Genomic DNA, 12,204 nt, shown 5'->3' on the forward strand with positions numbered 1-12,204 from the left:
TATAACTTTCCTATGTAAATATTCTTATGTGAGATATATACATGGCCACACTGCTCACTGCAAGCTTTGTCCTACACAGTACAAATGACTCAGTAATATAGATGTTACTTCCATATAACAAACTATTTTGATGAAAATAGTCCAGGAATAAAGTTTTAAATTGTGGCTTTGACAGAGAGAGAGAGAGAGAGAGAGAGAGAGAGAAACCTTTCTCCTGGTGACCCTCTTTTTGAATAGTCCATGGTAAGTAAAATTAGATGGGGTGTAAACTTAACGTGAATTTTTTTCAAACTCAAAGAGGGAGGAAATAATTTGCTTTTCAAAATTAGGAAATCAACTAGAATGTTTCTGAGGATACTAAAGAACTCCTGTAGTTAATTGTGGGAGGGGTCTGGGTGCAGGGAGTTGTAAGGGAAAAGGGGTCAGGATCCTGAGACCTCAAAGAAGGAACGAAGTCAAACTGTCCTTGACCAGGGGCTAAGGAAACACTTTAAAAATGGAATCTGTCAGGGAACAGCTGCTCGGGAAATGTGTTAAATAGACTGGCGCGTACGAGTTGGGTTTGTCTGTAGAGGTGTCGGCTTGGGCTCCAGGGCGCGAGTAGTGGGTGAATCACAAACTCCCCGGGGCGAGGAGCTTAGTGAAGACCCAGACTCAGCTCTGGCTGCGAGCCGGGAAGCCTCCTTAAGGAGCCGCGCTGGGCTGGGAAGCTGTAAAGTACCCTGACTCTGGGCAGGTTTGTGAACCCAGGTTGCCGGGTTGTGTGGGTTGTAGGGTGGGAGGAGCGAGGATGTAGGATTGGGACAACAGGGTCAGGATACGGAACTGGGGTGCGGGGCGCCTAACGCAGGTCAAGGAAGCCTGGCAGCAAGGCAGGGAGGAACAGTTGCGCTGCACCCTGACGCGGTGCGAGGTTGTGGGGTGGGATGCGGAGTCCGGATACCCGACTGACTCCAGCGGCCGCGCACTTGTCAGTTTCCTCTTGGCCACGCCCCGGCGGAGTAGGTTCAGCTCCCCAGTGTTTAACTGAATCGTGACACCAACGCAAAATCCACGCCTAATTAAATTAATTAGGGATTCTCGTCAATCCTGGATTAATGGCCAGGAGCACAGGCGGCCGAGGCTATCTGAAAACCAGGACGGCCTGGGACCGGCCTCCTCTTCCCGCCCCCTCCCGTCCCCTTCTCTGCCCTCCCACTCCAGCTCCAGCCTGCCTGGACTCCAGCCTCAATCAATCTCAATCTCTCTCTTTTTCTCCCTCTCTCCCTCTCTTCCTCCCTCCCAACCCCCACTCCCCCACCCCCAGGTAGTGGTGCGGGTGCTTCCCCAGGAAGGGGCTCCCTCCGAGTTGCGAAGGGGAGGTAATTTACTCAGAACAAGGGGCCGCCTTTGCGAAGTATAAATAGTGAGACTTCAAGCGCAGCATTGCTATCAGATCTGAACTCTCCGCAGTTAGAATTGTCAAAGATCTTAACATTGAACAAGCGCGCTCCGGCAGGGAAGCATCAGTTCCCATTTCCCTCCGGCGGCCTCCGCCCCTTCCCTCTTCCTCCTCCTCCTCCTCCTCCTCCTCCTCCTCCTCCTCCTCCTCCTCTTCTTCTTCTTACTTCTTTTTCTCCTACTTCTCCTCCTCTTTCTTCTTTCTTCTCTTCTCTTTCTTCTTCTTCTTCTTCTTCTTCTTCCTCCTCCTCCAGCTCCTCCCCCACCCCCTGCCCCATTGATGTGTTATTATTGGGGGGGCTGGAGCAGTAAAAAAAGAAGAAGGAAAAAAAGAGCGGGGCTCGGCTGGGAGAGATTGAGCGCGGGGCTGACCGGCATCGGCGGCGATGGAAGAACTTACGGCGTTCGTCTCTAAGTCTTTTGACCAGAAAGTGAAGGAGAAGAAGGAGGCGATCACGTACCGAGAGGTGCTGGAGAGCGGGCCGCTGCGCGGGACCAAGGAGCCGACGGGCTGCGCCGAGCCGGGCCGCGACGACCGCAGCAGCCCGGCAGTCCGGGCGGCCGGCGGAGGCGGCGGCGGAGGAGGAGGCGGAGGCGGAGGCGGAGGAGGCGGAGGAGGTGCAGGAGGAGGAGGAGCAGGCGGAGGAGCTGGAGGAGGGCGCTCTCCCGTCCGGGAGCTGGACATGGGCGCCGCTGAGAGAAGCAGGGAGCCGGGCAGCCCGCGGCTCACCGAGGGTAACGGCCTAAACCCCCAGCCGCGATTCCCCTTCCCGCCTTCCTGACTCCTCTCAGGCGGGAGAGGACCCCGAGGCCCAGGGGGAGAGGGGCGGGACGCGGAGAGGGCCCTTGGACTCCAGCTTTGGAAGCTAGAGTGATGATGGAGGGGTGGAAGTCCGGTGGTGTGCACGGCCGTGGGTGGGGTCCGAGTGTATGTGAAGACGGGGGGCGTGGGGTTTGAGCGCGTCTTTCTCAGATGCTCCCGCTATTTCCATTCCACTGTAGCGCATTTTACTAGCCGGAGGATGGGCCGGCAGCCCAGACGGCCAGCGGGCGGATGGGGAAGTTCGCTGGGCCCGGCTGCGGCGGGGGTGCTGACAGCAGCTGGGCCAGGCGGCGGGATTACGGTTCGCATCTAGCGCCTAGTTTGAAGGAGCCCCTTTCCTAGGCCTGAGAAAGACAGAAAAAGAGAGGAAGGAGAGAGAGAGAGGAGAGAGAGATTTCACCCTCGGGTCGCCCCAGGGTTTCGGGCCGCGGCTGAGATCCACTCGAACTCGACGAAGATCCTGGCTTCTCGGATCTTGGAGGTCAAAACTTCTCATTCTCTTTGAGCTATTAAGATTGAACAGGGCCAAGGCAGGCTAGGCTGTTTCTCTCTGGAGACGCGTTAGGCTCCCCTTTTTTTTTTTTTTTTTTTTGGTTGGTTTTTCGATATTTACACAATTCCATTGCTGTTTCGAATCATTTAGTACTCTGGTTTTGTCGGAGGGGGGTGGTGAGAAATCCTTTGGTGCCAGCAAAGTGTTAGGAAATGGCTTTATCTAAATGGTGGAGCGTCCTGTACCAATTCAAAAGAGTTCAACAATAAAATTAATCTGGCACTTGGTGCCTGCAGTAACTGGTGTGCTGCCATATTTTTCCAATTAAGAAAATATGTGACATGCGTAGAATCACATATTTAAGCAAGCAATTAAGTTGTTTATAACACGGTCTGTTCCTGTTTAGGCCAATAAATGGAAATTTGGGGGCGAAATAGAGTCTATTAAGTCTATTAATCAAGTAGAAATGTGGACATCTTTCTCTTTGAAGCTCCAAAAGTTTGAGAGGCATCCACTGTGGATGACACGAAATAGACAAAGCCTTCTCAACCCTTTGGCAGAATCTGAAGGATGTGTTTTCATATTTAAATTTCATTACAATATCAGTGCAAATATTTTCTTATTAACTTGGCTCCGAGTATTTGCTATAATGTTATCTGCTTCCTTCCCGCTGGAAGGACAAATGTCCATAAAACGAACTCTGAGTACAAGAAATGCGGACAACACTTAAGATCACCATAGCTAGAATGCTAGACTGGGCTGGGATCTAGAAGCTCTTCTTCCCCCAGACCAGGCAGCAGATCCTCCTAAATTTGGAAAATGATGGCACAACTGTCAGGCGGCTCAGTGCAGCCTCCCAGGCGTGAGTCTGCAGCTCCAGGCCCTGGGTACACCAGCCCTCCGCATCGCGCCCTTAGGGTCTGAACCCGGGCAGACACAGTCCTGGGATTGTTGATTTCCAAGCTCAGGACAAGTATTAATTTCTCTGCAGGCCGGCTCTTCCGGAAATGATTTTTAACACCCATGCTGACTGGGATCCTGGGCTAGGAAGAACTGCAAACAGCCTCTCGACTATCTAAACTCAGCTTTGACACCTTAAAAACCCAAGACTCCGACTCAGGCGCAGAGGATGAAGGTTCCAGAGGGCAGCTTATGTTGATATGGGCTCCCCTGATCACTGCCCCTTGGCCTATATATATATATATTCACATATATATCCCTATCCCTCGGGTGACTCTGTATGCTCACATTCGCAGAGCTGTTTTTAAAGGGAGGAGAAGGAAGGACAGTAAAGTAGCAACGGATGTGTGCAAACCCAAAGCCAAAAAAAAAAATGCATATTTTATTAAACAACCGAACTGCTGGATGCATGAAAAGGCTTTGAGCAACCAATAGAAACCAAGGATCACGAATGTTCCGCTTGAACCTGTTGATCTCTGTGGGTTTAAGCATTTAGGGTCGAGTCCGCCTTTCCAGTGGGGAGGGAGAAGGAGAGAGAGAACAGAGGGAGCGGTCTATTTCGCGCGCCTCGCGAAGCTAGTTTTCCGCCTCTCGCCTTTTGGCCTGGCGTGAGCCGCAAGCCCTTCAGGCAGTCAACATGGCGTGGGCGCCTCTGCTCAGGCTCCCAGTGTCCGGCATGGGGGATAGGGACTGCCTGGCCGCCCGTGGGCCCTCCGCAGGGTTAGGCTCGAGCCCTGGGTCAGCATCGAAAGCCCTGAGATGCGGCTCCCAGTACCGCTCAGCACCCGGGTCTTGTTCAGCCGCTGCAACCCTTGGGCCCAATTGTTCCCAAATTAGAGCAGCAAGTTTGAGAGAAACAGAGAGCCAGCGGTGGCCGGAGCTGGCCTGAGAATGGCCAGCTCTCTGGGAATAGCCGGTGAGAGGCCAGTGCATGGCCTCGCCGCGCCCTTCTGCCCTTACCGGGTTCTGTGTCTGGCCCGGCGCGATGCTTTTGATTCTGTGTGCGTGGAAGAGGGTGAGCGCGAGAGAGGTTGAATGGAATGGATTTGGGGTTCGCGGGGTGGGGGCAGGGGACGGTGGAGTGGACAGTGAGGAGGTGAGTTGAGGCTACAGTTGCGAAGGGGTGAGTGGGTGAATAGCCGGGGGCAGGCGGCCGCCCAGAGTTGATCTTTTCGCGTCTCCAGAATCTTCTTCCTCAGGACAGGGTGAGGGACTGGCCAGGAACTCCAGGAGGGGGCAGGATCCTCCATCCTTTTGGAGACAAATCTGGTAACAGGATTTGCTCTGTTGTTTTTGTCCGTGTGTGTGTGTGTGTGTGTGCGCACGTGGACATACGTGTGGCTCTATTTGTGGTGCCCCCTCCAGTGTCCCCAGAGCTGAAGGATCGCAAAGAGGATGCAAAAGGGATGGAGGACGAAGGCCAGACCAAAATCAAGCAGAGGCGAAGTCGGACCAATTTCACTTTGGAACAACTCAACGAACTGGAGAGGCTTTTTGATGAGACCCACTACCCGGATGCTTTCATGCGCGAGGAACTGAGCCAACGGCTGGGGCTGTCCGAAGCCCGAGTGCAGGTATCCAGCTGTGAGGAGGTCAAGGCAGGGCCCAGGGAGTGGAGGAGGGGCACTCGGGGGTTAGAGAGGCAGCTTGGGAGACACACACAGAGGGCGCAGGTTCAAGAGTCTGGAGTAAGGTGAGAAGGGAAGGGATATCTTTACTAGAGGTCTTATTTTCCAAAGTAAATCTTAGTCTTGTAGCCTACCCCCACCCCATCCCAACATATGTTCCCAGCAGAAGAAAGCTGTGCTGGGCTTGCTCCCAGAGTTTCTATAAACCACACCCCCTCCCCTCGCCTTACGATGCCTTTAATGTGGTTTAATCCTAATGGGCCTACTTTTATAAGCCTTAAAAAAAATCCCACAGAAAACGTTTTATCTTCTGGATGCCTTAAAAGTTACAACGAATATTTTGTTCGCCTGAGTTGGTTTTCCTTGAGGGCCTGCTCCGGGGTCTAGGGTTGCCAAGCGGATATGCCAATTAGGTTTATAGATGTACAGACTATAAAGAAAATTAGCAACTGTTAAGTGTGGAAATTTACAGTTTGCCGTTAGCAGTCGATCTCAAACTGTGTGTAAAACAGTAGAGAAATAAATGCATTTTGGTCACTCTTTGTTCCCTCACTTAACCAAGACAGCAAACCTGAACCTACAGAAACTTGATTTTAAAACAACTCACTATCTTAATATTGGCATTCCCACAGTCCAACACCCAACAAGTGCCTTACGTGATGAAGTTAGGATTGGAACAGGTTTTTTGTTTTTTATTTTTTGTTTTCTTACTGGTTGTGGGGGTGAAAGTAATGGCAATAGGCTTTGGGGGCATTCAAGGTAGAAAATTATATATATACATGCGTATATATCCTTCTACTTTTATGGAGAAAACATTTAAATGTTTCAGATTGTATTTCCGCTCAAATAATAAAATAGGAGAAAATGATGGTCATTATTTGTTTGAACACATGGAGCAGTTTTAGGCCTGAACATCTGCAGCTGTTACAAAGTATCACTGTAACAGATACTCCCGGGGTCTCTGGGCGGAGAGACCACCATCTGCAGCAAACTATGCAATTCTTAGGGGGCTTCCCCGCATCTTGTAATAGGATCAGGACAAAAACAGAGCAGTCACGTTGAAGGGGAAAAGTAATAATAGGCTGCCTTGGTCATCACAGCCGTCAATAGAAGGCTCTGCTCTTCCTTTTTAAGCCTTTGCTGCTTTGCTGTGTGTACTGAAATCTCTAGAGGCTCAGCAACCCCTTAAAGACACGATGATAATTATTACAGTTATGAGCATTAGTTTCTCAGTTCCAACTCTTCCAGGGGAAAAAAGAGGCAAGAAGCCTCAGGCCATGTGAGTTATACAAAGGATGCCACCCTGGCATGAAATCTCCCCTTCTATTACACTAAATGGCAGGGGAATTTTTGAAGATTTACATTGACTATGACACTTGCTTTCAAAAACAAGAAAAAGCTCTGAAGCAGTATTTTTCTTTTATAGTTTTTTTCAAACCTTAATTTGTGAATCAGTCAATATGCTGTATTATTGGAACATAATGCTGTATGATTGGAGTGTAAAAGCAAGCTTTGTATGAATTTTTAAAAATCTGTCATACTGCCTCTAAAAGTTCGCAAGTTTATTTAAGAAGGTAATATCTGGGAGAAGACAGTTTCCAGGAGTTACTTGATTCATACCTTCCTACCTTCCCCTTTACATAGACTATTGTTTTTGTTTTTGTTTTTCTCATAAGAAATGAACTTTATTACTGGTCTTCATTTTTTCATACCTTTCTTTAAATTTTAGGGTTATTTTCTATTACCCTAATGTAAGCAGTAGATTTTTTCTATAGAAGCAAATTAGATTATCATGATAATGGCACAATTATTCTGCTACTGTGTTACACTCTGCTGCACAGAGGAACAGAGAAATCCTAAACTTCTTTGTAGTGAGGCTTTTATGGCACTAATTAACTCTTCCCCCACTTTTATCTCCCCCCCCAAAAAAAAAACAGAGTCACTATTTGCTTTGGTGTTTGGTTTTACTTGAAGATGAAGCTAATTAATATTACAGGCTATTAATGAGCACATTCTTCTCAGGTCTTACTGGGCAAACATCTAAACCCATTATCGCTTTAGTATCAGGTATCATGGAGAGTTTTAGGCCTTGGGGACTCTATAATGTAGAAAGATGAAACCAGGACTAATAGTAATTTATCAAGAAACAATTTATCTTGCAAAAGTCTATGAAATCTACTTTTGTCATTCATTTACATTATTTGACTTTGGAAATTGAGAGTGTTTTTTATAATTCAAATATTGTTTGCTATATCTCTCAATCCTTGCCTAAAGCACTACTGTTTTTTCATTGTACTTTGGTAATTAAAGGAGTTCATAACATCTAGGTTTTATTTTATTTTTCCAATTTGTAGGTTTGGTTTCAAAATCGAAGAGCAAAATGTAGAAAACAAGAAAATCAACTCCATAAAGGTATGCTTCTCAAAGGACATCTGATATTCTAAGTAAAAAGAGAACTGGGCAATATTGTTATACAAAGTCAGAAAGAAACTCTGAAAGATAATCATGGTCTCTATTTAAAAATCTGCTCTGAAGGCAGTTAATGAGAGTCCTAAAGTTTGGAAGTACATTACATTTATTTTAATTATGGCAGCTATTTAGGAAGATAACAGTCCAATTCCAAAAGAATTTGTTCTATCTTGGTATCATTTGGAATCCTGGAAAACAATGCTGGAAATGTTATCCTCACATTATTGTGTTTTGTTCCCCATTTTTTTACAGGTGTTCTCATAGGGGCTGCCAGCCAGTTTGAAGCTTGTAGAGTTGCGCCCTATGTCAATGTAGGTGCTTTAAGGATGCCATTTCAGCAGGCAAGTATAGCCCAGTTTCAACTTGTTTTTAACTGTAAAAAGACCTGGATTTTGCTTGAATTGTTGAATATACCCTCTCTCTGAGTCCCATGTTGGTGTCCATGTGGTTGAAGAATAATTTTGAGATGATATAGTGAATCTACTCCCCTTTAAAAACCTATAAAATGTCAAGGGCCTACATGCCTAGTCCTTTCTTTCCTCATGGGAAACCTGCAGAAGCCTGAGGCCAGCGACTGGTCCTTTAAAAATGCACTAAAGATTGCACTTGGGGAGAGGAAGGAAAAGCCTTTTATTAAGATTTTGTCAGATCCAATACAGAGGTTAGTCCTAAGGTGTTTTCTAAGGCAACTTTCTAAATATTTTTCTAGGTATTTCCTACCTCTTAGTCACATTAAATGTCTCTGACAAAAGAAAAGTAAATAAATAAAAGTACTTCCAACTCATACTTGATTTTTTAAACCTGTCTCTGCAAACAAAGCTTCATCTCAGTAGAGAGGGAAGCCTTGGTCTTCCCAGGGATGTCCTGCCTCTGCAATCCCTTTCTTAGGCATAAAGAAACCTTTAAGACTACATGTTAAAAGGACAGCCCGCAGCAATGATTTAATCCTTGGAAATCCCAGTGCTCTAAACGCTCCTGCTCTCCAAGCCTAAGGGCTCAATCCTTACCCAACCAGTGCCTGACCTTCCCCCTCCTCAGCTGGGACCCCTGCTTGGTAGGGTTGTGAAGTCAAGAATTAGCTCTCAGTTGGCAGCACCCTGGACTGGGGAGACACACGGGTGTACCCATGTATTGACGGTTACTGTTAGGGAGATCTTAGCTCTCTTGGCACCACAGGACTCTAGCTAGCATCCCAATGCTAGGCTTTTGAAGCAAGAGGGAATGATTGGAGAGAGTGTGGGATCTAAAAAGGAGACCCTTACTACTCAGAAAGTGATCTGCAGGCCTGCAGCACCAGCACCACCTGGGAGATTGTTAGAAATGCAGAATCTCAGGTCCCAATGCAGACCTTCTGAATCAGAATCTGCATTTTTAAAGAAGATCTGCTTTGTAACAAGGGTAATTGTTATAGCAGTAAAGGTTAGAAGTACTAACAATTGTGCCAGTTGTGATGAAGATGCAGTAATGTCCCCAAGTGACAGGGGAAAGTTTTATAGTTTGTTTGTTAGTACTTCAGTGCTTTAATAGGTAAGAGGTGTATGATGACATCAAGAGAGCCTTTCCAAATTACTTTTGTAATTTTGAGGAGGGCGATGTTTTAACACAATAGCAATATTGCCCTCTGATGGGCCCAGCTCCCGAGGGGGGCGGCCACATTCCTGCAGACAGGAGTCCCCTAGGGCCAAGGGAGATAAGGCGTGCTGAAGAGTTGCAGAGACTCTGGCGCACCGGAGTATCCCTGTGGCGCCCCAGATTCAGTAACAGACTGAGAAGGTCAGCCGAACTCCCCTCTCCTGTCCCCAGCCCCAGCCTTCCCCCTCGCCAAGCTGGACGCCGTTAATGCTCTGTTTCTATTCTGTTGTCACCCTAGGATAGTCATTGCAACGTGACGCCCTTGTCCTTTCAGGTTCAGGCGCAGCTGCAGCTGGACAGCGCCGTGGCGCACGCGCACCACCACCTGCACCCGCACCTGGCCGCGCACGCGCCCTATATGATGTTCCCGGCGCCGCCCTTCGGACTGCCGCTAGCCACGCTGGCCGCGGACTCAGCCTCCGCCGCCTCTGTGGTGGCTGCCGCCGCCGCAGCCAAGACCACCAGCAAGAACTCCAGCATCGCCGATCTCAGACTGAAAGCCAAAAAGCACGCTGCCGCCCTGGGTCTGTGACGCCAACGCCAGCACCAACGTCGCGCTTCCAGCGCGGCACGCACCCTGCAAATCCTCCGTGCCCCGCTGCTTTTCCGTTTAACCCCTCCGGACCTCCGGAACCGACCCTCTTTCCGCCCCGCTGATCGGCCTTTGCCGCCTTCCACATCCCGGACTCGGAGGGCGAGACTTCGCGCGGGACCTTGAATCCCACTAGGCGCACCAGCTCTGTGGCTCCTGACCATTCACCTACCCAAGGGCGTAGAATTCGGCTTCGTAGGGGCAAGTTTTCGGGAAGTCTGGAGAGAGACTGAACAACGGAGCGCTGGGACAGCGGAGTGTGGCTCACGGCAAAGCTGCAACGATGGACTCTTGCGTAGAAATAAAAATCCTGTTAATAAAAAATGAGCAAAAAAAAAAAAAAAAGTAGAAAAGACAAACCAGAAAGAAAAAAGAGAAAGGGAACTTACTGCTATTTGGCAGAAGTTGAAATCGGAGAAAGAACCAAGGAACAAAAACAAATTTTAAAAATTAAAGTATTTTATACATTTAAAAATATGGAAAAATAACCCGGACGAATCTCGAGAGAATGGGGGGGGGGCAGTATCAACTTAAAGTGTATGTTTTTTTTAATGGGCTAAAAAAGGCAAAACAGAAGGAAGAGGTATACTTATTTAAAGAATTAAGATTTAAAAAGTGCGCAGCTGGGAAGTTCACAGGTTTTGAAACTGACCTTTTTCTGCGAAGTTCACTTTAATACAAGAAATTTGATAAGAGAGGCGGGCCTCCTTTTACGTTGAATCAGATGCTTTGAGTTAAAAACCACCACGTATGGAAGAGTAAGAAGAGGGAAGACAATATAAAAACGAGGAGAGGAAAAAAAATGATATTAATACAAAAAATGTTACCACAGACAGTGATTTCTCTGAGAAATTATTATGGCAGCACTGTCCAGACTGCTGACAGTAAATTCCGGTTTTGCATGTTACTTGTATTCCATTGATGGTGTCTCCCTGCTCCCTGCTTTACTCACATGCACTTACTCCATTTTCATCTTCAGTACGAAAAACAATACCAAAAGCATCTGGAAATTGATGTATATCAAATCTATAATTTTTGCCCCATCTTTGATCCTGTCGGACAAAAGAAAAAGGTCGGAAGGGAAAAAGTTTACACTCTGTCCCAAGAAGACGGAGGCGGGCAGAAAATGTGGGGAAAGGAAAAAGAAAAGAAGACCAAATGAAGTAATAAAGGTACAGCGCCTCACACAGCTCCTGGCACATAGTAGGCGCTCAATCAATGATAGTCCCCTCTCCTTCTCCTTTCTTGTACTCCCTCCTGCTGATTTCCTGATGTCCTATCTGGGAACCTTGCTTTATTTCCCCCTCTCTATCCTGTCACACTCACCTTAAATAATACCCAACTAGATACAGGCAGTAGGTTTGTGTAAAATATGTTGATACACACGAACAAAGTTTATTTTGGCTATAATGTGTGAACTGATGGTTGACTTTCAACATTTGCATTTTATCACACAAAGGTGTATATTCAAGTAATTTTTTTTGTTTCAATTCATGTAACTATTTAAACTGGGGTACCCTGGACTAAGCAATCTGTATCCCAATCACTAGAAAGCCTCCTTAGCTTTTTTTTTTTTTTTCTAATTTACAAGAAAGAGGAAAAGCTCTTTTAACTGAACTTTGGTATGCGGTTGAGCTTTGTAACTATTTGTTCTCCATGAAAACAAAGTTATTTATATTTGCCATATTTTTTCTAGTGTATTAAGTTATTTTAAGCAGAAGAAGATGCTGTTATTTCATGATGTGTTGTTGGTACAAAATGTTTCGATTTCACCTCTGTTAAACCTTTTAAATAAGTGCCAAGTTATTAATTGAAGACACTTTGCGATCAATTGAATGAAAATAGTATTGTTTCATTTAATGGGGTTCGCGTCATCTTTGTTCCTGTTACTATTAAACTATCCGGGATAGTCTTTCCTTCTTCCTTTTTGATTAATGTGTATCTATCTCTCGACTACATCAACTTAGAAAAGCGCTTGCCTCTGCTTCTACGTGCAGCTATTAAGGGGCCGTGAGAATGGTGGCTGTGGCTCTCGATATCGCTGAGCGCAACCCCCACCCCCTTTTCATCCACCCAGCATAGAAACCGGATTGATTTTACACCAAATCAATAAAGGAACAGATAATATGTAAAATAATATTAAATAGACTCCCTAAGACAAACTCTC

At 46.8% G+C, this 12,204-nt stretch overlaps 1 protein-coding gene across 2 annotated transcripts; it reads left to right on the top strand.

Moving 5' to 3' along the window:
* The first annotated feature begins 1,580 nt into the window (after nucleotides 1-1,580).
* On the top strand, nucleotides 1,581-11,949 carry SHOX2 (SHOX homeobox 2). 2 transcript variants are annotated; one of them, XM_045903480.3, is made up of 5 exons: nucleotides 1,581-2,175; nucleotides 5,082-5,290; nucleotides 7,699-7,756; nucleotides 8,066-8,154; nucleotides 9,684-11,949. In XM_045903480.3, the coding sequence occupies exons 1-5, from the start codon at nucleotides 1,827-1,829 to the stop codon at nucleotides 9,975-9,977; spliced, it is 999 nt and encodes a 332-aa protein (XP_045759436.1). In that variant the 5' UTR covers nucleotides 1,581-1,826; the 3' UTR covers nucleotides 9,978-11,949. The 2 variants fall into 2 exon arrangements, with proteins under 2 accessions (XP_045759436.1, XP_045759437.1); XM_045903481.3 differs by having other exon boundaries at nucleotides 1,584-2,175; nucleotides 9,720-11,949.
* Nucleotides 11,950-12,204: the final 255 nt, after the last annotated feature.

Source organism: Mirounga angustirostris, unplaced genomic scaffold (genome assembly GCF_029215605.1).
Source record: "Mirounga angustirostris isolate CCGP_5_RB_7025 unplaced genomic scaffold, mMirAng1.0.hap1 SCAF_1, whole genome shotgun sequence".
Classification (NCBI taxonomy): Eukaryota; Metazoa; Chordata; class Mammalia; order Carnivora; family Phocidae; genus Mirounga; species Mirounga angustirostris.

Excerpts from the sequence above, each read along its gene's own strand:
- SHOX2 (XM_045903480.3), top strand. The coding sequence starts at position 1,827 with ATGGAAGAACTTACGGCGTTCGTCTCTAAGTCTTTTGACCAGAAAGTG. Across the intron at positions 2,176-5,081 it reads CAGCCCGCGGCTCACCGAGG|TGTCCCCAGAGCTGAAGGAT; the intron begins GTAACGGCCTAA and ends TGCCCCCTCCAG. Across the intron at positions 8,155-9,683 it reads TAAGGATGCCATTTCAGCAG|GATAGTCATTGCAACGTGAC; the intron begins GCAAGTATAGCC and ends TTGTCACCCTAG.